Below are 24,457 nucleotides of genomic sequence, written 5' to 3' on the forward strand. Positions count from 1 at the left end.
TCTGTGTCGCCATGCTAATGATGTCATAGACCCTTAATTTCCAGTTTGGTTTTATAGAAAAATGTACCGTCATAGAAAAAATGTGTGTCTTTGTCGTGAATAATACTCAAAAACTAATATTTTTGTGCAGTTTATTAGACTGCGCAGTGCAGCATTGTACCAGTTTTAAAATGTAGTTAGTATGATAACACAGCGGCAATTACATAATCACATACTTACATAGTCATAATATCCTCAAACTACACTCACCGGCCCTTTTATTAGGTACACCTTACTAGTACTGGGTACTAGTAAGGGGGTCCTTTTACCTTCAGAACTGCCTTAATCCTTCATGGCATATATTCAACAAGGTACTGGAAATATTCCTCAGAGATTTTGGTCAATATTGGCATGATAGCATCACGCAGTTGCTGCAGATGTCATGGCATGTTATTTTGCTGGAAGTAGCCATCAGAAGATGGGTAAACTGTGGTCATAAAGGGATGGATGTGGTCAGCAGCAATACTCAGGTAGGCTGTGGTGTTGACACGATGCTCAGTTGGTACTAATGGGCCCAAAGTGTGCCAAGAAAATATCCCCCACACCATTACACCACCAAACCCCAGCCTGAACCGTTGATACAAGAAAGGATGGATCCATGCTTTCATGTTGTTGACGCCAAATTCTGACTCTACCATCTGAATGTCGCAGCCGAAATCAAGACTCATCAGACCAGACAACGTTTTTCCAATCATTTATTGCCCAATTTTGGTGCGCCTGTGCTTAATGTAGCCTCAGTTACTTGTTCTTAGCTGACAGGAGTGGCACCCGGTGTGGTCTTCTGCTGCTGTAGCCCATGCGCCTCAAGGTTCAACGTGTTGTGCATTCAGAGATGCTCCTCTGCATACCTCGGTTGTAACAAGTTGTTATTTGAGTTACTGTTGCCTTTCTATCAGCTTGAACTAGTCTGGCCATTAAGGTACTAACAACCATGCCACATTCAAAGTCACTTAAATCCCCTTTCTTTCCCATTCTGATGCTCTGTTTGAACTGCAGCAGATCGTCTTGACCATGTCTACATGGCTAAATTGATTGAGTTGCTGCCATGTGATTGGCTAATTAGAAATTTGCGTTAACAAGCAATTGGACAAGTGAACCTAATAAAGTGTCCAATGAGTGTATGGCTTTGTTTGTTGTAATTATGCACACTCTAGTGGGCAAAATGACATACTGTAAATGCACTGTCACAACGTCATCAAACTATGCCTTTGTTAGTTGTGAATGCGTGGCCTCTAATGGTTAAATTTAAATACGTTACTTTTAAACCAGACCATCTTCAGTTGGTTTATATGGATTTGTTGGATCGTTGTTTTGATTGAGCATTCTTTGTGTACATTTTGCAGGAAAATCGGCAAAGATGTATTTGTGGAGCTGGACGTCGGCTCAGATAACAACTCTAATGAAACACAGATCAGCGAAGTGTTGTTCTCGGTGGTTAAAGAGGGCACCATTGCCTCTTATGATACTTCAGTTGTTGGCTTCCAGTTCAGACGACTTGGAGAAGGTATGAATAATATTTTTCTTGTTTAGTATTGATAGAAGCATATATTTGCAGGCTTGTACACTTTAACCTATTATTGTCATAACTTATAATTGTGCAATTATTATTTATACATGTTGTTTTTGTTGTTGTTAAAATCATTCTTAATACTCATTTATTGTTGTACATTAATCAATATTAGTTGTAATAGTTTACAATTTGCTATTTGTGTACTATTGTATTATTATAACTATGAATACGTTATTATTATTTTTATTAAGTATAATGATAATAATCTATTTGTAAAGCAATAATAATGATGACAATAAAATAATAATTAATACATTTAATAAGCTATGCATGTGATTCTCAATAATAATGATGGTGGTGATGATGATGATGATGATAATAATAATAATAATAATAATAATATACACAATACAATTGACAATTTTCTGCATCAGTTTGCAATTTTACACCTCTGTCTTAAAGCTTTACTCTCTTCATAACTATTCATGTCTGCAGTTCTGTCATGCAGTTAGTCATCATTCATCAGAATATAGTGTAGATAATATTTATGTCTGGTTTATAGCTGATACTCTTCCTCCTGTGGAGCCCATATTTGTGCCAGGTTTGTCCTCAAACAGGTCTGCTGCATGAGGACTGAAGTGCATTAGATCACAGCCAGTCTTGTTCACTTATAAGAACGACATGGAATGTTGAGCATATGTAGTTGCTGAATAGAGAATGAAACATTTCTGCATGTGTGCACTTTTGATTTCGATTTGAACCTGAGTTTGATGAGAAGAACAAACGCTTTGCATGGCTTGTTATTGAAGTGATTATGATGATGAGGATGACCCTTTAATATACCAAATAAGTTTAAGCATGAATTGAATTACAAGAATGAACATTGAACATATGTACACTTTGGTTTTGTTCACACTGCACATAAATTTGATTCGGATGTCTGATCTTTTGAACAGACTGTCCTCATTTTATGTGATAAAATCTGATCTGTTTGTTTAGACAGTATAGTTATTTTTTGCCCATAATAATAATAATAATAATAATAATAATAATAATAATAAAATTGACCAGACCTTTCAGAATTTGTGCATTACCACTAACTAATTTCTGACATTTCTGAATGGTGTTATTCAGACTATTAAAACTGCGCACCTTTGTATTTGAAACAAGTGATTTTGAAAGTCAGATTTTTGCTGCCTGTGTGAACAGAGCCCTTTTGTATCCTCTTGAAACGGCAGGTCCAGCATGGCAAGGCTGTGATAAACTTACATTGAAATGTTGAAACATCTTTCAGCAAAGCCTCATGTACAGTTTTCCTTGGATCACTGCATTGCATTACGTATAGTTTGTCACAGTCCTCTGTATGTCTGTCTCCACCACTTCAGTAAAGCCCAGCCCCAGAGAATGCACGTCTAAAGAGTTCAGCTGTCAGGACGGCCTGGCATGTATTCCCTGGACTATGTATGTGACAAACGGCCTGACTGCAATGACTTGAGTGATGAGATAAACTGTGGTGAGTGAGCTTGCTTGAAACCGATGCCTTTTTGCCTCAGAAATGAGAGGCATTTGTTTTTGGAATCTTGAACTGACCAACATATACTCCTAGTTCTTCTTTGATTTGATATTGTATTATTTTTATTATTTATTTTTTTACATTTATTTATTTATTTATTTGACCTTTTGTTTATTTGATTAATAAAACAGCATTTATATAAAATAATTCTGAAAATGTTTAGGAGGATTGTCTTTCTAGATGTTTTATTCCGTCTTTGATCGAATATGTATTTGCTGAAATAAAACACTTTTAAATCGTGGTGTATATGTTTAATTGAAATTAAAGTTTTAATTGTTTTAAGTGCAGTTCAATTCTTTATAATTTATTTAACTAATAAATGCTGAAAAAATTACTTAAACAAAGAATGGCATGTTCTTGCTTATATTGTCCGAATCCTTTTCCTATTTTTAATGAATATAACAAATCTTTGTAAAGTTTTATTTTTTTTTATTTAAATGAATTAAATTTTATTTTATTGACTTATTACACTGAACATGACCATAATGGACTAGTTAATAATGTATAAACAAACCAAACAAAATACTGATGGGTTAGTTCACCGCAAAATAAAAATATTTATCGGTTACTCAACATCGTTGCTCCAAACATGTTAATTTGTTTATCTTAAAAACATGACTTATAACATTTTTCCAAAAATAATTCAAAAGTTAAAAAAATTCTGTCCCTTAATTAAAAATCACTGTAAAACATTCAAAAAGAAATCAAGAATTTTATCAAGTGGTTGAAGTCAAGCCTTCTAAATGAAATGTTCGTAGGGCTGCAACAACGAATTGCTTAAATCGATAAAAATCGATTACTAAAACAGTTGGCAACAAATTTCATAATCGATTCATTGTGTTGCGCGACGGGGGATGTTTGATTATAAAAAAATAAAACTGTTTAGTTCAGCGCGGAGCGGAATGAACACGGTCTCTCTCACGCACTGATACAGAGTTCAAGCGCCTTATAGACAGGGATGAGGAGGAAGGGAGTTCAACAGCAGGGTAAATCACTACAGAATCCTACTTCTGTTCCGTTTTAAGTGAGGACCGTAAAGTCCCTGGTGCTGCTGTTTACTCGTTATCCAGCATGACAAGTTAGCGTTAAAGTGCAGCTGAATTCTTTATAATTTAATTACTAATAAATGCTAAAAAAAATCACTTAAAAACAAAGAAAGTTCTTGCTTGTATTGTCCGAATCCTGTTCCTATTTTTAATGAATATAAAGGATCTTTTTAAAGTTTTTATTTTATTTATTTTTTTTTTATTTAATTGAATTTTATTTTATTGACTTATTACACTGAATATAACCATAATGTTCTAGTCAATAATGTGTAAACAAATCAAACAAAATACTGGTTCCAGAAGCTTTTAAACTCACCAGTGAAAGGGTTAATAACAGAAGTGAAGCAGTGGTGCATTGCAAGACTAAAGACGTGTTTTATTCACTCGTCTTTTTTTGATCATTCAGGTTTCCATCTGTTGTCATGTATAGCTACACTGCAAAAAAGCTTTTCTTGCTTAGTCATTTTTTCTCATTTCAAGACTAGACAAGAAAAATGGCATAAGAAAAATAACTTCTGTTTGAGATTATATCTTATTAACATAATTTTTCTTATCCCATTTGGAAATAATTTTGCTTGTTTTAAGCAAACAATCACTTAGTGAGGTGTTTTTTTTTCTGAAAACAAGACATAATTTCTTATGCTATTTCATCTGTCTAGTAGTATCTTGATTTAAGATTTTTTAGATATTTACATTGAAAAACAGGACAAAAGTTTTAATTTTATTATTGTTATTATAACAGCTCAAGGGATGAGCTTTTTTCAATAAAGGGTTGGAATGAATGCTTTCTTGTTTTTTTATCTGATTCATTGAATAATTAAAGAAACTAATCGACAGATCAATTAATTATTATTAAAATAATTGTTAGTTGTAGCCCTAAATGTTTGTGTTCAGAATTGGTGATCGGAACTCAAACAAGAATTGCTTGATGCATGAGGACCAATAAGGTTCATTATTGCATGCCACATGGCATGTTGAGCTTCTGTAAGACCAATGAGGTTGAGATCTATTTATGCTTGCTGGTCAATGTATATTTGTGAAGAAAAGCTGAAATGAAATCAGTTAATCATACAAAGTAACTTTTGGTTCTATAGGTTTTCAATAGAGGTTGAGGCAAAATAATCATTTAAAGCAGTTTTTTGTAAACAGTATTAATCCTTTACACATTTAAACCCTAATGTCTTTGAATATATCTTTTTTATCTTATAATTTAGTTATAAGAATGCAGTTCAATTGATTTTTCATTTTAATCAATGGTCAATCCTAATTATCTTCATTATTTCAGATGTTGGTGTAGCTCCTTACGTCCTACTCCACCTACACCTCCCAGACCCAGACCTCCCACCTGGCCCAGGACCCTGCCGTGCAGACCAGGCCACCTGTCAGAACGGACAGTGTATCTCCCGGGAATATCTGTGTGATGGAGAGAGCGACTGCACTGATGAAGCGATGAGTCCAGATGTGGTGGGGCATTTCATTTACAACAGAAATGAAAACGTATTTTTAATTAAGCCTATTATGTTGGTCTTATATGATGTATTGGACTTCATTTTTATATTACAGGAACGCCGTCTCCCTGTGAACCCAATGAGTTTAAGTGTCAGAACGGCCGCTGTGCCCTGAAACTGTGGCGATGCGATGGAGATAATGACTGTCAGGACAATTCAGATGAGATGAACTGCCGTAAGTATTCAATTTGTCAGCCATTTTAGAGAGTTTTTAAGGGTGCTTTTACGTAGCACGGCACGGTTTGGCTCCTTATTGGTTGGCATTTCAACTGCTTTCCCTATCTAGTCCCATGTTTTTGTTTGTTTTTTGTTGTTTTTTTCTGATATATTTACTGAATTTGGAATATTAACAGAGATATAATGAAGTTTAAACAGGAGTTACTGTGTATACAATCTCATTAAGTAGTTAAACTTGGTATTTATTTTATTGCATATTTATTTGTTTGTGTTATAATAATTCAAAGAGAAAAATGGACCATTTTTCCAGGCATTTAATTTGTTTAATGTTGTTTCAGTATGGTTTTTGACCATAAAATTGTAATACATAGAAGCATCCTGATAAATTATTCGATAGTTATTTTCTTTAATTTGTTAACGATAACATGCAACTTATCTAGTACCTGGTATTTTTTTTTTTTTGTGTGTGACCTCGGGTGAGGTTCCAAGCAAGCTATACCATTACCAAAACTGCTGAACACTATAGTCTCAGAGAATTGTCTCTACCAGTGTCATTGGATTTGCGACTCAAGATATCAAACTTGCTATTTTTAAACTCTGTGTGTCGAAATGTACAATGTCCATTTTGCTAGCTCACATTGTTATTTTTAGGAAATAATTCTTAGAAAATAAGAATTATTCCTATTCTTAGGAAATAAAGGGAATAATTATTGCGTACAAGTTTATGCACCAAAAAAAGGTTGTTTCTGTAATCTTGAATCAAAGTCCGACCATCTTCTTCAGAGATTGAAGTGGTTGTCCTTTTGTTGATGTCAACTTGAGGGCTTCTTTAGCAACTGTATATCAATAATCTTAACCTCGCCCCTCTTACCATTAGTTGATTGAGAGAATGATGCCCAAAAGAAAGCCCCGCCCTCGATATTATGTTTCAGTTGGGTGTACATCAACATACTAAAAGTCTCACAACTTCTGGTTCATGCTGACTTTAAACAGCCAGCAGCAGCCACTGCTAAAGAACACCATTCCATCAGTGTGTTGTGCATTAATTAGTGTTTCTCATTTTGTGTTTACAATGATGTCACAGCAGTAGAACTAGCGATAATCCCACCCACTTTTAGCTGCTTTGAAATTCAACTGTGCTGAGCAAGTGAAGCGCACAGAGCTGAACACTACTGTATAGTGCAGTAGAAAAAATGGCTTTAGTCACGTCTATGTAGTCTTTAGTTTTGCAGTTAAAGCAGTTCTAGCTAGTGCTTACCCTTTTCATCGCTGAACTGCTGATCATTCCAGCTCCAGTGTTGATTGATTGACCATTAAGATTGTCTGCGCTATCCTGTCCTTTGTTTTTTATTAATGACCAGCTTTTCTGGTGGACTTGAATGGTGGCATTGTAAAGATGCAGCATTCTACAAATCACAGATGTGGAATGACCAGCTTCCCTTGCTGTGGCAGAAAGAGTCATACGTTTAGACTTCATCTGGACAACCTGCTGCCTGAGGATTTCAGTCACTGTAGAACATAATAAATCATAATAATCTGCTTAATAAATCTTTTGTGTTTTATTATTGTAAATAATCTATTATTGTAAATCTGCAGTGTTTGAGAACATTAAAACGTTTTTGACTTGACTGAATGGGTATTAGTTCATATATAATTCTTAACTAGGAACCTTTAAACTGCCACTTTGCCCTCATTGGCATGCCCCTGAGATGCCCCTCTTGCTCAATCGACCACTAACCCTCACCCCCCACCCTTGCTCTCACTTTGCGGTTTAAGGTTGAACTTAAATTTTCCCAATGGTTAATCGTTGTCGAGTTAATTAAAGCCTGCAACAATGAGTCCAGCACACCACACACGCGCACACACACGCAGCACACACTACAGCACACACGCACACACACGCGACTACACCACACACACACTTTAACTTTACACCGTTTTGCACGTCTACTCAAATGTTGGGAAATGTTACAGGATATAAGGGTATATACACTGTTGTATTGATGTCCGTAAGCTACTGTAAAAAATAAACCCATTTGACATCAACAATCAAGGACTTTATACACAGTTGTGTAGACTGGGCACTGTGGTGAATCCAGCGGTTATAATTTACAGCTCCCAAAAGTTGATTTGGCATCATTGGTGCCCTTAAAATCGCATATATTAGTTAGGGATACTTGTGCTGATTTATTTTCTTAGAGATGTGCAATATTCGGCGTCCGTATTAATATCGCTAATTTAAAAACTATTTGGAAAAAGAATCTGAAAACTATATTTGTTTGGCATATAAATTGGCCTCCAAATCTCCAATATTATTGGTAATCGGTCAAAAATGTGCATCCCTAAATTTCTGTTTGTTCCTTCAGCCACCAAAAAGACCAGGAGCAGTAATGTGCCCCTGAGCAGTTTGTGTGTTTTGTCTGACCGCAAATGCTTCCTGCCAGTTACCAGTGTGACGAGGAGCCGGACTGTGCCGACCGCTCAGATGAAGTCGGTTGCGGTAAGGCATTACAGTCATTGAAATCTTTAACAATAATCACTGGCTGTTATACCATTCCAAGCACCATAACTCTTCTGTACCCACTTTTTCCTTCACTTGTGAGCATCACTTTCACTTTCACTTACTAACACAATTGCTTCTTTGAAATCCTGAAAATATTTATGCTCTGAAAGTAAGATTCATAATCAGCAGCTTGTTTGCCACACTCATGCAGCTTTTCAATAACACAGATCTCATATTGCATATATCTTGCACTTGTAGCTTATTTAACAGGCGGCTTGGTATTGTTTTCTGCCAGTAGAGCCTCTGGCTTTGGCTTGGCTATTCGCACTGAATGAATCTGCCAAATAAAACTTGTGCCGTCACAGGCTGCCAATTTACAATCAAAGACTTACAGCGTGTGATTTCTTGTCTCCATATGTCTCTCTTACTAATAATATACAGTACCGTTATATGTGTGGAAATTGAAAACTGGTTCATGTGTTTGTAAATGTGTGTTAACTTTATTTTACCAAAGCACCACCTACTGTGACTGTCTCGCCGGAGGAATCCATTACAGCATCGCGTGGGGATACTGTCACCTTTACTTGTTCTGCTATTGGTGTGCCCGTTCCTATCATCACATGGCGTCTTAATTGGGGACACATACCAGCCAATAACAGGTGGGTTAGAATAAGAGTTGTGGGTTACAAAGAACTGTAAAATTATAAAAACAGTGGCTGAAATCAGTGGTAAAGTCAATATAACATAATGCATGTAAAGTGAAGGATATTTAGCATTTCATTTAGTTGATATAATAAAACTGAGTAAGTGAAATCAGTTTATAGAATAAAACAGCAGAAATAATTCAGTGCAATAAACAGAAAGAAAACTAGTGCTAGACAAAAACTAATAACGATTAATCGCTTCCAAATTAAAAGTTTGTTATTACTTTGTATATTGATTATGTATATACAAATATCACACACACATGCATATATTTGAGAAAATGTTGATTTACATTGATATTTAGATATAAAATAAATATGTAAACGATTTTATATATATATATATATATATTATATATATATATATATATATATATATATCTATATATATATATATATATTACATATACTATATATATCATATATATATATATATATATATATATATATTATATAATATATATATTTATATATATTATATATATATATTAATACATATATATTATACATATATATACATATATATATATTATATATACATATATATATATATATATATTATATATATATATTATAATATATATATATATATTATATATATATATATATATATATACATATTATATATACATATATATATATATATATATATATATATATATATATATATATATATATATATATATATAATACATATTATATATATACATACATACATACTACATATATATATATTATATATATATATATATATATATTATATATATATATATATATATATATACATATATACATATATACATATATACATATATATATACATATATACATATATACATACATACATACATACATACATACATACATACATACATACATACACACACACACATACATACATACACACACACATACATACATACATACACACATACATACATACATACACACATACATACATACATACACACACATACATACATACATACATATATATATATATATATATATATATATATATATACATACATACATACATACATGCATACATACACATGTATATACATAGTTGAAGTCAAAATTAATAGCCCCCTGTTTTTTTTTTCTCCCAATTATACATATACTGTATATACATATAGTTGAAGTCAGAATTATTAGCCCCCCTTTGATTTTTTTTGTATATATATACACATTTAAATATCTGTGTAGCAAAAAGTTTGGTATAGTTTTGTTTCTATGTATGTGTGAATCACATATACTGTAGAAAATAAATATATATTACTCACACATATCTTTCGTCAAAACAACCCTTTTTTTTGGATGCAATTCATCTTTGCCCAGAACTTATAAAAACATTGTTATATGTAATATGTAATTAAAAGATTTATATAAATATATATTATATTTTATATATAAAATACAATAAAAAATTACATTTCATAAACTTAAATTAAATGGGGTGAATATGTAATTCATGTTTTTTGTAAAATTAAATAAGTTTATTTAGTGTCTGTCTTATATTCCAATACGACTTATGTAATGCATAATAAATGTTGATTACACTGAATGCCGTAATATGGCAGGAGCTGCATGTTTGTTTTTCATTTTTAATGCTAATTCTGTTAACGTCTTGTAATATTTGTGCTAACCTTTAGGGCAATCTCTTTCAAATGAATACTAAATTAACAAAATAAATGATATTTTTTTTTATGCAACATTTCCCCCCTCTGCTATGCACTTTTAACTTGTTTTCTGAAAAATACCATGCATTAATATACTAAAAGGCACCTATGATGGATTTTAAAGCTGTTTGAACAGAACTGTGTTCAGGTACAGTGTGTCCACAGTCATATTGGAATGATTATAACCACAGCAAATCTCTTTTCAAAAATTTCCTGATGATAAAATAGGATCCAAATCGCAGGCCCACCACAATGTGATGTAGGAGTGTGGTTTTTCCCTGCCCATTGAATTAATGCCTTGTATTAACATGTCTCAATAGTAACCAGTATAAACATGTCCACAGAACAGGATTTGCAAAGAAACTGGGATTAAAAGATCTGTTCCAACTCTCTGTGATCAGCTGCACCTCAGCGGACATTCATGCCGCTTTAACCAATCAGGAGCTTTTTTTTTGTAGGTGCGTGATTATGACGTAGCGCCTGTTGTTGGTGTCCCAGGGGAAATTCTCTTGCCGTTCATCAAACTGTGCTTGGCTCAGTCGGAAACACCACTGAAAGCTTCAATCATCCATATATAGTTTCTGGAGGAGTTGATGAACTCATAGAACCGGGTGCACCTGTGAACAGATATAGTGGACTTGGACACGGCTCCAAACAAATCAACGCTGTTTATCAACCTTCCTAAAGCACATAAACACAGCTACTTCCTCAATAAAATCCATATTAGCCATTTAGCAACGAGTCTAGACTCACCAGGCAGACAGAAGCCCTGCCCATGAGGTAAATCCGTGTCTATTGTAAAGTTAATTTGACGTGCGAATGAAGTGGATTTGACACACGAATGAAGCAAGTAAACTCGCCTATTTACACATGAATAGCGTGATTTATTCGTTTGTTCCGCATCTGGTGTGAACACAGCTTAGACTTGAGCCAGTCACACAAGCCTCATTGTTGCATTTAAAAACATCTTTACTGAGCATAACTGAATGACGCTCAACGGAACTCTAATTTCTACATGATCGTTCTATTGGCAGGATCACAATGATCAGTGAAAATGGACAAGGAACGCTCACCATCCGAGATGTGAAGGAAGGTGACCAGGGGGCTTATACCTGTGAGGCCATCAATGCTAAAGGCCTCGTGTTTGCCATTCCTGACGGAGTCCTCAGCCTCTCTCAGAGACCAAATCCAGGTACTGCACCAGCTCCATATGGTGCATTTCAAACCTCTTCAGATTACCACGTGTTCAGTATTATATGTTTATTCTCAACTTTTCTTTTCCGAGGAGGCATCATTACTACCTAAATGTCATCTCTTCATTTGCACGACACTGGTTTTCCTGCTGTTTTTTTTCTTTTCTGCATGCTGTGGTGTGGTGGTGGCTGTGAGGCATCTCAAATCTCCTGACGGTGGTGGTCTTACTATTCTTTGTCTTCTGTGTTGTTCTTGTCCAGTTGTGTCATCCTCTCCGTTCATATTAGCAGGTAATTGCCGTGATGGGCACTTTAGCGTGGGCGGCCACTGCATGCCATGCTTCTGTTTCGGTATCACAAAGAAGTGTCAAAGCACCGGCCGGTACCGCAACCAAATCACACTGCGCTTCACTGAGGAGGAGGACTTCAAAGGTATGGAGGAGGATTAACTATGAATTTTTCCCTTCCTTTTTATTTATTTAAATAGTCAAAAAAGCATGCGTTCATCAATCAAAATAACTAACAACAAAGCATACATATAAACATAATGCTTTAACATTGTGTACATATAAGCGAAGACATAAAATGAAGACAACATCAGTAGAAAACAAGCAAAACCTGACAGCATCAGCATCGTTTTGTCCACTTATTATTACATTTGGCTTTGGAAGTAATTTATTAAAGGACGCCACATAGCAGTGAACTTGGACCCAGAACCATTTCAATTCAAAATTAAATTAAAATTAAATTCTAAAACCATTAAAGGTCTTATTTTTCCAAACTATGGAAATGAAGCGCATTATTGGCCCACTGTTTAAAAGATGGTAATTATTGTTTCCGATAGATTCAAATCAAGCGTCTTGCCAAAAGAGAAGGAAAGGCAGTGCAGTCGATTCACTGTTTGACAAGTTGTGATTTTCATATACAAAGACAGCACAAACATCTTTACAAAACATTCTGGAGTAAGATAATTCTTTGATTTTTTTTTTTTTTTACTAAAAATTGTTGCTAAAAAGCATCTCTTTGCATCAATCTTTGTTGTTGTTTTTTTATTTTTGAAACTACTTTGTTTTATTGATTGAGTAAAAGTCTAACATAAGAAATTGTAGTTTTAGTTTTAGTTTTTTTTACTGTTTTTTTAACAAATTTGTTACTTTATTTATTAAACAAAATATTTTTTAAAAAGCAATAAAAAAAGACTTAAAAATATTAATTAATAATAAAAAATAAATTTGGTATCATATTTGAATCAAAAAGCTTTTATGACACATTGTGTGATATAATAAGAATATGAAACCCATACAGCCCATTTTATACTGATGATGCTGATATTTTTGGCCAAAAACCTTTAATAAAATTCTCAAAGATTTTAATGTAAAACAACCAGATTGTAGTAATAGCATGTATCTCAATAATACCTTAAGAATTTTATAAGATGTTAAAATGTCATACGATTATATTTGACGATTTCTTTTTCTATTTTATAATCCAAGCTCTGTATTATTATTATTATTATAATTATTATTTTATTGTAAGAGACAATAAAAAGTATGACATGCAGTAGAATAATGATTGAGAAACCAGTCCAGTAATTCTCAAAAGCCTTTATAACCCATTTAATACACATTTCACACACACACACACACACACACTTTTATTAGCTTCTTTGAGAATGTTTTTTTCTCAATTGGCAACAGCACAAGCCACTGTAGTCCAATAACTTGCCTAACTTGCCTAGTGTACCTAGTTATGCCTTTAAATTTAAATATTTAAATTAATTAATGCCTTTAAATATTTGCCACAGCCACACACTGCAGCCCAAGACCAGTTACTCACTCAAGGTAAACAGGGCTGAGCCTGCTTAATACCTGGATGGGAGATCACATAGGAAAACTAGGTTGCGGTTGGAAGTGGTGTTAGTGAGGCCAGCAGGGGTGCTCAATCTGCGGTCTGTGTGAATCTTAATGCCCCACTATAGTGATAGGAACACTATACTGTCAGTGAGTGCCGTCTTTCGGATGAGACGTTTAACCGAGGACCATGGCACTTCTTGTAAAGTGTAGGGGTGTTACCCTGGTGTCCTGGCCAAATCCCCTTCATCGGCCCTTACTCATCATGGCCTCCCAATTATCCCCATTCACCGAATTGGCTCTTTCACTGTCTCTCCACTCCATCAATAGCTGGTGTGTGGTGAGCGCACTGGTGCTGTTGTGCTGTGGCTGCCATCTCATCATCCAAGAGGATGTTGCACACTGGTGGTGGTCTGGAGAGAGCCTCCTCAAGATTGTGAGGCTCTTTGGGTGTAAGGCCATACACAATAAATGCCCTATATACAGTCAGAATTATTAGCCCCCCTGAATTATCAGCACCCCTGTTTATTTTTTTCCCCAATTTCTGAGAGAAGCTTTTTTCAACACATTTCTAAACATAATAGTTTTTATAACTCATTTCTAATAACTGATTTCTTTTATCTTTGCCTTGATGACAGTAAATAATATTTTACTAGATATTTTTCAAGACACTTCTATACAGCTTAAAGTGACATTTAGAGGCTGAACTAGGTTAATTAGGTTAACTAGGCAGGTTAGGGTAATTAGGCAAGTTATATTATAACGATGGTTTATTCTGTAGACTATCGAAAAAAAATAGCTTAAAGGGGTTGATAATTTTGACCTTAAAATTGGTTTTAAAAAATTAAAAACTGCTTTTCTAGCCGAAATAAAACAAATAAGACTTTCTCCAAAAGAAAAAAATATTATCAGACATAGTGTGAAAATTTCCTTGCTCTGTTAAACATAATTTGGAAAATATTTAAAAAAGAAAAAAAAAATCTAAGGGGGGCTAATAATATTGATTTCAACTGTAAATACACATTACTTACTTACTAAATTGTACATTAAGCTAAATACCAGTATCCTGGAAAATAACTGTCTAAATATGATGCATGGTCAACATGTCAAGACAAAAGAAATTACTTAATAAAACTAATTATGTTTAAAAAAGATTTTATATATTTATTTTTTAAAACAGTTAAACAGTGCTTGGGAAAACACACAGGGTGTATTAAAGTCTTAAAATGTCTTCAATTTCAAAAACTACATTTTAGGCCTTTTAAAAGTCTTAAATTTACTCAAATATTGCCATGCAGGTCTTGAATAATTTTAAATGGATCTTAATTTTTCTTAGTTTATGCAAAGCTACATGGCCGGTCCAACAAACATCCAATCACCGACAATACATCTCATTAAACCTTTGGGAAAAAAGCTAATATTATAACTTTCTGTTGTGCATACATTTAGTTTATCGAAGTTTTAATTTACGTTATGTTGATAAAAAATTTAAGGTCTGCTTGTTTTGACACAGTAAGAAAATATGCTGCAATGAAATTTTGGTGGGGCAAGTAATTATTTTTTGCTGGACCATTAAAAAAGCCTTGGCGTTTAGCCCTTAAATAAGTTTAAAATTTCATTGTTGATGGTCTTAAAAAGTCTTGAATTTGACTTGGTGAACACAGACATATTTATTACAAGTCCAATGCATCTTTTGATAATATACAATCTGTCTTTATGGTTACTTTTTTAAAAAAAGTGAGTTATGTGTAAGTACAATCAATCAATCAGATGGCAGAAGGCTTGTAATAGATTGTGTTGAAAAGACTTTTCAATAAAATTGTTGATCATTTGAGTAAAGTCATTTGATCCTATTGATCATTTATAGGCCTTAGAAACTTATGTATCAAATAAATACAGAAGGTTTTAGAAAGTAACAACCAATACTGAAGGATTGAGAGTATGAGATACAACTGTTCCCTCCTCATCTCTGTCTGTTTCTCTTTATATTTCCAGGAGTCAATGTGTCGTTTCCTAGTCGTCCTGGCCTTCCTCAGCCTCTCTCCTCAACTCAGATGTTGATCAATCCTGAGACTGAGGAGTTTCAGCTAGTGGATCTGTCTCGCCGTTTCCTCGATCAAGACTCATTCTGGTCTCTGCCTCGCCAGTTCTTGGGCAACAAGGTTTTCTTCACAATATTCTCATGGTCATCAACTGCTGTCTCTTCTCACATTGACACTATGAATATTCAGATAATTTGATTGTTTTGAAAAGCTTGGGTCAAACGTAAGGATGTGTGAAATGTACAGAGAATGTCTTAAACCTCTAGCGTGTGTGTGTGTGTGTGTGCGCGCACGTGTTGTGCAGGTTGACTCGTATGGAGGTTATCTGAAGTTTAAGGTGAGTTACTCACTTCAGCGAGGAGGATCAGAACCGAAGGTGAGACCTGATGTTGTGCTGAGTGGCAGCGGGCAGAAATTTATATACCGTAGAGGAGACCCCACTTTTCCTGACACATTCAACAGCAGAGAGATCAAGTTTACTGAGGTGAGTTGCTGTATTGCTTAAAAATATATCTGATATTATTTATTTTTTTGTCAAAAGGGATTTGGGGTCTGTTATTTGTTATGTTAACTAAAGCTACATATATTTGATAAAAATATTGTATTGTATTTGAAAGTAAAATGTTAAGAGTTTATGACTACTGTTTTCTATTTAAATATGTATTTATAATGTATTTTAGTCCTTTTTGGCAAAGCTGAATTTTCAATGTCACATAATCCTTCAGAAGATCATTCTAAACTTCTAGTTTGGTGCCCAGGAAAGAAATCCTAATGTTTCTGTGACAAAATGAGATGACTATATTTTATTTTATTTGAATTTCTTTTATTTGAATTTATTTTATTTTATTTTATTTTATTTGAATTTATTTTATTTTATTTTTTATTTTTTATTTTATAATTGAATTTAATTTCTAATTTAATTTATTTTCATTTAATTTGATTTATTTTATTTTAATTAGATTTATTTTGTTTAATTGAATTTAATTTATTTGAATTTATTTTATTTTAGAATTTAATTTAATTGATGATTTTATTTAATTTTTTAATTTTAATTTAATTTTAATTATATTTTTAAAAATTATTTTCATTAATTTATTTTAATATTATTTAATTAAATTTATTTTCATTTATTTTCATTTAATTAGATTTATTTTATTTTAATTGAATTAAATTCTTTTATTTATTATATATATATATATAATCATTTGACCTTTTGTTTCATTTATGAATGAGAAGGGCATTTATGATGAAATACTTTACAAAATCTTAGTAGAGTTTATCTTTCTGAGGTTTTACCTCCACGTTTTGATCACAATGAATGTGTCCTTGCTGAAATAAAACACTTTTAATTGTGACATGTATGGTTATTTAAGTTAAGTTGTTTATAGTGCACTTCAATTTTTTCTAATTTAATTTACTAATATATGCTGAAACAATATCTTTTGTAAAAAAAAAACACAAAAAAAACAATAGCATGCTCTAACTCATATTGTCCCAATTCCATTATAAGTAATTTTTTAAATAAATATAAAGAAATATGTTTAAAAATGTTATATATATATATATATAATATATATATATATATATATATATATATATATGATATATATATATATATATCATATATAATATATATATATATATAATATGTATATATGTATAACATGTATACAATTGTATTTACACATTTTATACATATTTTATAGAATGTCCAATTATTTTGTTATGAAAATACGATGAATCCTGCTAAACCCTTTGTAAGATTAACATAAAAATTCACTTGCTGTTCCTATATATTCTACAAAAAATAATAAACATATGATTTGTAAGTTATATTTGTCAGATAAGGCTTTTGCATGTTTTCATCTCTAAGTCTGTGCCTCAGGAAAACTGGGAGCACTCCAATGGACGAGCGGTAACTCGCGATGATCTCATGATGACCCTGGCCCAATCTGGAGAGCATCCACATTCGCACCATTTACAGACAACCGCATGGCCAGCGTGGGCCTGAGTGACATCAGCATGGACACCACCACCAAAGAGTTCAGCCAGCACGGAAACCCAAGAGAAGTGGAGGAGTGCAGGTCAGCAGCCCTTTAAATCACCCCATGGGATTATAGACCTGTCAAAAAAAAATGAAGCTCCTCGCAAGTTTTATAAATATAACTGATTATACCTCATGTTTATTTAGGGATCCTCTATTTAATATTTTGTATATTCTATATCTTTTAACCTAAGAATGTACCTTTTTTTGCCTACTTTTGTCACTTTTAAATCCAAATTCTGGAATTAAATGTGAAAATACCAATCTGTGCCAATTGTTGATCTCACACAGATGTCCTGCCGGCTATTCGGGGTTGTCTTGTGAGTCCTGTTCTCCTGGTTTTGAGCGGGTTCCTGGACCTTATTTGGGCATCTGCGCTGGCTGCAACTGCAATGGTCATGCCAGTGCCTGTGACCCTGTTAGTGGACACTGTCTGGTGAGGATGAGCATTTCCTCTTCTTTATAGATGCTTGCTAGATGCAATGAGTTGTTAGATTGCTAACAGACTAAAGTGATAATGTCACTTGAACAGAGTTGTCAGCATAAAACTGAAGGAGCTCAATGTGAAAAATGCAAGTCTGGATTCTTCGGTGACCCAAGTCGAGGACAGTACGATGACTGCAAACCCTGTCCATGTCCATACACTGAGACATCTCGGCGGTAAATATATCAAACTTGGAATTTCAAGCCCTCACTGGCCACTTTATTAGGCAATACTCACTCTTTCTTCATTCCGATGCTGTTTGAACAGCCCAATCTCACGAGGAACATAATATTTTGTTTATTGTCAGAGAAGTTCATACAAATTCATATGACTTCATTCCGGATATGAAAATGTATGATTTTTTTTAAGAGAGGCATGCCTACAAACCCCAGCACTAACCCTACCCCTCATTAAGGAATGAGCTAATCATACTAAAATGTACAAATGAGATCATACAAATGACTATGAATAAAAAAGAATTGTCCTAAGATGAACCAATGCTTATTTCATTAATGAAAATAATGATTAAAAATATTCGTTGACAACTTTTTTGAGATGAGACAGACAGGATGAAATGAGTATAATTAGATACTAACAGTGACATCCGTTTGCAATATCATTGGCAAAAAAGACGAGACTAAGATGTAATAAAAATATAATAAGACACCAACATTAATTTTGCTTCTAATACACTGCATTGTGCTGTTCATTCATTAGATGAGGCAGATCAGAGTGTGCGCATTTATGGTTTCATCATGTTTCCTTTCAGGCTTTGGTTTATTTGAAACCAGAGGCTATTTAATTGGTGTACCATGGGCTAAACATGGCTACCGAAGTACTTCAAGTATCCTATAGTGTTAATAGACATTCTTAGATTTTATTTAGTTCAGTCAAACAGCAATTTGGCCCTACAGTATGAACTTAAAATGCGTTTTTTTTTAAATTTATTAATGATATTTTTTTTTTTTGACAAAAGAAATCATAAAGATTATGATAAAGTGAAACCTATTATGTCCCTTTTTTACAGAGGTTAAATAAGTCTATAATGTCCCCGGGGCCAGATTAAGAAACATATTGGGCCCTGAGGCTTATAGCCTCATTTATTTTATAGCCTCACAAATGTAGCTTTTTTTCTCCACTGTTTGATTAATATAAATTATTTCTATTTGACTAAAGTAGGGGTACACGCATATAAATTAATCACATGACATAATTTTAAACAGGCTGCACAAAAAACACATTTGCATTACTTCCTAAATGAATGCTTTACAATAAATAATAGGCTATCTTTCAGAACGTTAGCTGAGAGAAATCCTTAAGTATATTTAAAAGCCATGCTTCTAATTTCCCGTTTGGTCTTGTGAGTCAATCAATTACAGAAGTAATTTTTTTTTATTTTTTTTACCTCAGATATACTGTCTGATGAAAGCCAGCGCCAGAATTTCATTGCTCCGGATTATTACTGTCGATTTTATAAGGGGAAATTTATTAATTTAAAACTTTGCTTTCTAACTGGTTCAGTTAGACTTTAACCATGTTTTTTATTGAGATAGAAATCCGCTACGATGGACTTTGACCGCTACGTCAAGGAATTATTCACATTATCGGCATCAAAAGCATAACGCAAAGAGGCATTTCCCACGTCATGGTGCAAATGAATTAGTCAATCAAGAGAACTCCTTATGTTGACCTTGGGACTCCAACCCTGATGTTAATCCAGCTCTGGATGTCCCTAGAGTGTTTATATGAAGTTTCAGCTCAAAATACCACACAAATAATGTTTTCTAACTCTTTGAAACTGCCCATTATAGGCTTTAATCGAAATTGTTCAGTTTTGGTGACTGTTGCTTTAAATAAAAGTGATTTTTATATAAAAGGTCCCATTAAAATCAAATAATATGAGCTTAATTCAGTTCATGTTTATTTCTATAGCGTTTTTACAATGTAGTTTGTGTCAAAGCAGCTTAAAATAGAAGTTCTAGTTAATTAAATCTGTGTCGGTCCAGTTTTCAGACTTGAAATTCAGTTCAGTTTGGTGTAAATTTCACTGCTGAAAGTCCAAACACTGAAGAGCAAATCCATCGATGAACAGCTCCAGAAGTCCCAACTGCCCAATGTTTCACATTAGCAAATTTGCGGTTTCAAAATAGCAAAAATACAGCACATACAAAGTAAAACAGTTGAGGTTTAATAGTCAGTCATACAGCTCTCTGACATTGCTGACAAACACATCAATGTGCAGATAAAGCTTAAATAGATAACAAGAAAAATCTAATGTTGGTAAAAGAATGTAGTTTCAGGCAAAGTAGACTGTTTGCAAGGTTAATCAATAAAAATCTTATTGCTAATATGTCAAGTTGCCATTGACTAAAGCTAGATTACAATGCTGGGACATTTAGGCGGCTAAAACTAGACAAACTACAATGATTCAGAAGATGTTGTTGATGTAAGATGTTTTCAGTTTGATCGGTATATTTATAATGATTATAACGACCACACGTGATGGCTATTAAGGTTCTCACACACACACACACACACACACAGACACACACACACACACACACAACACACACACACACGCATACACACACATAGTGATCTGACATAGCCATCTCAGCAGAGGAGACATGTTCCATTCACTAAATTCAGCATAGGGGTTCTGAACTGTCCGCCACTTGTCTTTACATTATGCGCTATGTCTGTCATAAAATCCTCTGTTTGTCAATGCTCAGGTGGTGTATCAAAATCTGACTCCGCTTCGCGTGCATGCACATCACATAGTCCCTGATGTTATTTCAAACTCACAGCGGTTTATCATAAACCTTTCAGTTTCATCGATCTTTTTTTGACAATTGACAGCAAGAATGAACATAGAAGCATAGTCTGATTGACAAGCAGTACCTACGTGTACTTCAAAAGAATCTAAAACGCCAAATGGGCTGAATTTATGGTGCATTTTGTAATACTATCTGTATTTAGCTTTTCGTTTGTACGGTGGCTCTGAACTGTCAAAACGCTTTTTCAGAGATTACATATTTGTATATTACTGTAACATGTTTTATTCAAGAACATTTGAGCTGGTTTCAGTTCTTAGTTCTTTCATTTTCATTTATTTAAAATCCATTATTTCACTTTGTTTTTTTAATTAAATCCCGTTTTGTTATTTAACCTATTATTTTTATGCAACAGTTCAAAAAGGAATCATTTATTTTTGCCATGCTGATTTATGTGAAATTTGACTATAGGTCTACTAATAATCATTTTGCCGACAGCGCAGTAGGTAGTGCTGTTGCCTTACAGCAAGAAGGTCGCTGGTTCGAGTCTCAGCTGGGTCAGTTGGCGTTTCTGTGTGGAGTTTGCATGTTCTCCGTGCGTTCGCGTGGGTTTCCTTCAGGTGCTCAGGTTTCCCTTGCAGTCCAAAGACATGCGGTACAGCTGAATTGGGAAGGCTAAATTGTCTGTAGTGTATGAAGTGTGAGTTAGTGTATGGATGTTTCCCAGAGATGGGTTGCAGCTGGAAGGGCAATGCGCTGCGTAAAAATTGTGCTGGATAATTTGTCGGTTCACTTTTGCTGTGAAGACCCTGGATTAATAAAGGGCCTACGCTGAAAAGAAAATGAATGAATGAATGAATGAACGAATGATCGTCTTGCAATTTGGAAATCGTTGCTTTTTCTTGCTTTAAGTAAGCTATTCAGTTCATAAGATCAGTTATGAAGTTATAAAGTTTATAAATAAAAGCAGTTGTTCACTGTATAAAAATATAACATTTTGAAGATATTTATCAGCTAATATATCGGTTATTGGCCTCCAAATCAATCAGTTATTGGTTATCGATATCAGCCAAAAATCCATATCGGTGCTCCCCCAACCAAAACTAAATCAAAACTGGTTTGAACTTCAGACGCGAGTCCTGACCACGTTTAAATGCTTAAATGCAGTGAGTTGCTGTCACGTGATTGGCTGATTAGAGATTTGCATTAATGTGCAGTTGTGACCAATAATGTTGCCAGTGAGTGTGTATATGAAAATAAAAACATTATTAGTTTTAGTTCATATTATTGAATGGAACTCAAATTGTTAATGTGTTTAAAGGTTTTCTGACACTTGCTTCCTGGATCATGACAAGTCAGGCCACATGTGACGCCTGCAGAGAAGGTACACAGGGCGGCGATGTGAGAAGTAAGTTATTCCTCATAAATATTTTTTTAATACTGCAGTTTGTGGTGCCGTGTGCATGTACATGAATTTGAAAATAGTGTCTTCATCTGATTTGACTTTTTTTTTTCATTTTCCCAACAGATGTGCTCCAGGATATGTCGGCCAACCCTCTGCAGCCCAACGGCAAATGTATTTCTGCTGCCGGCTGTGAGCATTTACATTTTGTTGCATTTGTGGAAGTAATGATTTATTTGTGGGCTTAATGTTGGTGGGCAAGATTTATTTGTTTGCCGTAAGACACATATTTTCTTGGAATGTCTGCCTCCTTTACCCTGAAGGTCATGTAAAGCTTTAATGCTTACACGCGGCTGTTTGTGAATGGGATGTTTAAAGTTTCCCATTTGTGATTTTCAACAAAATTCTGTTCTTTGCTCCGTTCAGCCATTTCCCAGTGTGATAACAGAGGAACTATCAATCCCATCAGCAAACCATGCTATTGCAAGGTATTCAATTTCATATACTGTTTATCTCTCTCTTTTTAATACACTGCTGTTCTGGGGGATAGGGTTGATTGTATTTATTTATTTATTTATTTATTTATTTGTGCTGTTGACAGACATTTTATGATTCCCAAGGCTGCATTTATTTGATCAAAATACAGTACATTAGTAATGTTCTCAAATATTACTGTTTTCTTTTTGTTAGAATATGAAATTGCATGTTAATAATTATATTATGCTTTATATATATATGTATATATATATATATATTTTCTATTTTATTTAGTTTCTTAGAGTAGTTTCATTTCAGTAGTTAAGCCTTCAGTTTTCAACTTTACAGTTTTAACAATTTTGTGATTTTTATTTTTTTTATTTTATTTATTTATTATTATTATTATTTTTTTTTTTATATATATATATTAGTTTTATTTTTTGATTTAGATTGTAGTCACCAATTTATTTTGTAGTCAAAATATTTAATTAAATATGCCCTAAAACTATAATATAATATAATTTAATTTAATTTAATTTAATTTAATTTAATTTAATTTAATATAATTTAATTTAATTTAATTTAATTTAATTTAATTTAATATAATATAATATAATTAATATAATATAATATAATATAATATAATATAATATAATATAATATAATATAATATAATATAATATAATATGATATAATCATTCATTCATTTTCTTTCGGCTTGGCCCCTTTATTTATCTGGGGTCGCCACAGCGGAATGAACTTATCCAGCACGTTTTCACGCAGCGGATGCCCTCCTAGCTGCAACCCATCTCTGGGAAACATCCATACACACTAATTCACTACGGACAATTTAGCCTACCCAATTCACCTGTACCACGTGTCTTTGGACTGTGGGGGAAACCGGAGCACCCGTAGGAAACCCACGCAAATGCAGGGAGAACATGCAAACTCCACACAGAAATGCCAACTAACCCAGCCGAGGCTCGACCTTCTTGCTGTGAGGCGACAGCACTACCTACTGCGCCACTGCATCGCCCATAATAAATATAATATAATATAATATAATATGATATAATATAATATAATATAATATAATATAATATAATTGAACAACAATATAATAAAATATAATATTTTTTTGTATCCTAGGAAACTTGCTGAATTAAAATGGAGGAAAAGTTTATTTATATTCCAATTTCTTTCAATTTCTTTTTAATTTATTTCAAGTAACAAAAATACTTTGTTATAAAGACCTTGTTTGGTGTTTTAAAATGTTTCATATATTTCTTCTCATTAAAGTAAAATACTATTGCCCTGCTTAAGTAAAAAAAAAAAATGTGTATATATATATATATATATATATATATATATATATATATATATATATATATATATATATATATATATATATAAAAGTAATTAATTAAAACCAGTATTACATCATTTGTA

The 24,457-nt window shown here is 33.3% G+C and overlaps 1 protein-coding gene across 1 annotated transcript in view; it reads left to right on the forward strand.

The window, feature by feature from the left end:
- Positions 1–24,457, forward strand: part of hspg2 (heparan sulfate proteoglycan 2) — a 187,612-nt gene that overhangs the window by 72,160 nt on the left and 90,995 nt on the right. The window contains 26 exon segments of the mRNA XM_056448664.1: positions 1,383–1,543; positions 2,112–2,150; positions 2,935–3,000; positions 3,003–3,066; positions 5,454–5,508; positions 5,510–5,609; positions 5,612–5,632; positions 5,732–5,851; positions 7,969–7,977; positions 8,231–8,353; positions 8,871–9,015; positions 11,777–11,934; positions 12,197–12,367; positions 15,781–15,947; positions 16,132–16,311; positions 17,713–17,775; positions 17,777–17,809; positions 17,811–17,911; positions 18,163–18,307; positions 18,404–18,531; positions 22,451–22,481; positions 22,483–22,510; positions 22,513–22,537; positions 22,658–22,679; positions 22,681–22,723; positions 22,958–23,019. Of these exon segments, the coding sequence (XP_056304639.1) occupies positions 1,383–1,543; positions 2,112–2,150; positions 2,935–3,000; positions 3,003–3,066; positions 5,454–5,508; positions 5,510–5,609; positions 5,612–5,632; positions 5,732–5,851; positions 7,969–7,977; positions 8,231–8,353; positions 8,871–9,015; positions 11,777–11,934; positions 12,197–12,367; positions 15,781–15,947; positions 16,132–16,311; positions 17,713–17,775; positions 17,777–17,809; positions 17,811–17,911; positions 18,163–18,307; positions 18,404–18,531; positions 22,451–22,481; positions 22,483–22,510; positions 22,513–22,537; positions 22,658–22,679; positions 22,681–22,723; positions 22,958–23,019 (2,260 nt within the window).

Source organism: Danio aesculapii, chromosome 23 (genome assembly GCF_903798145.1).
Source record: "Danio aesculapii chromosome 23, fDanAes4.1, whole genome shotgun sequence".
NCBI lineage: Eukaryota > Metazoa > Chordata > Actinopteri > Cypriniformes > Danionidae > Danio > Danio aesculapii.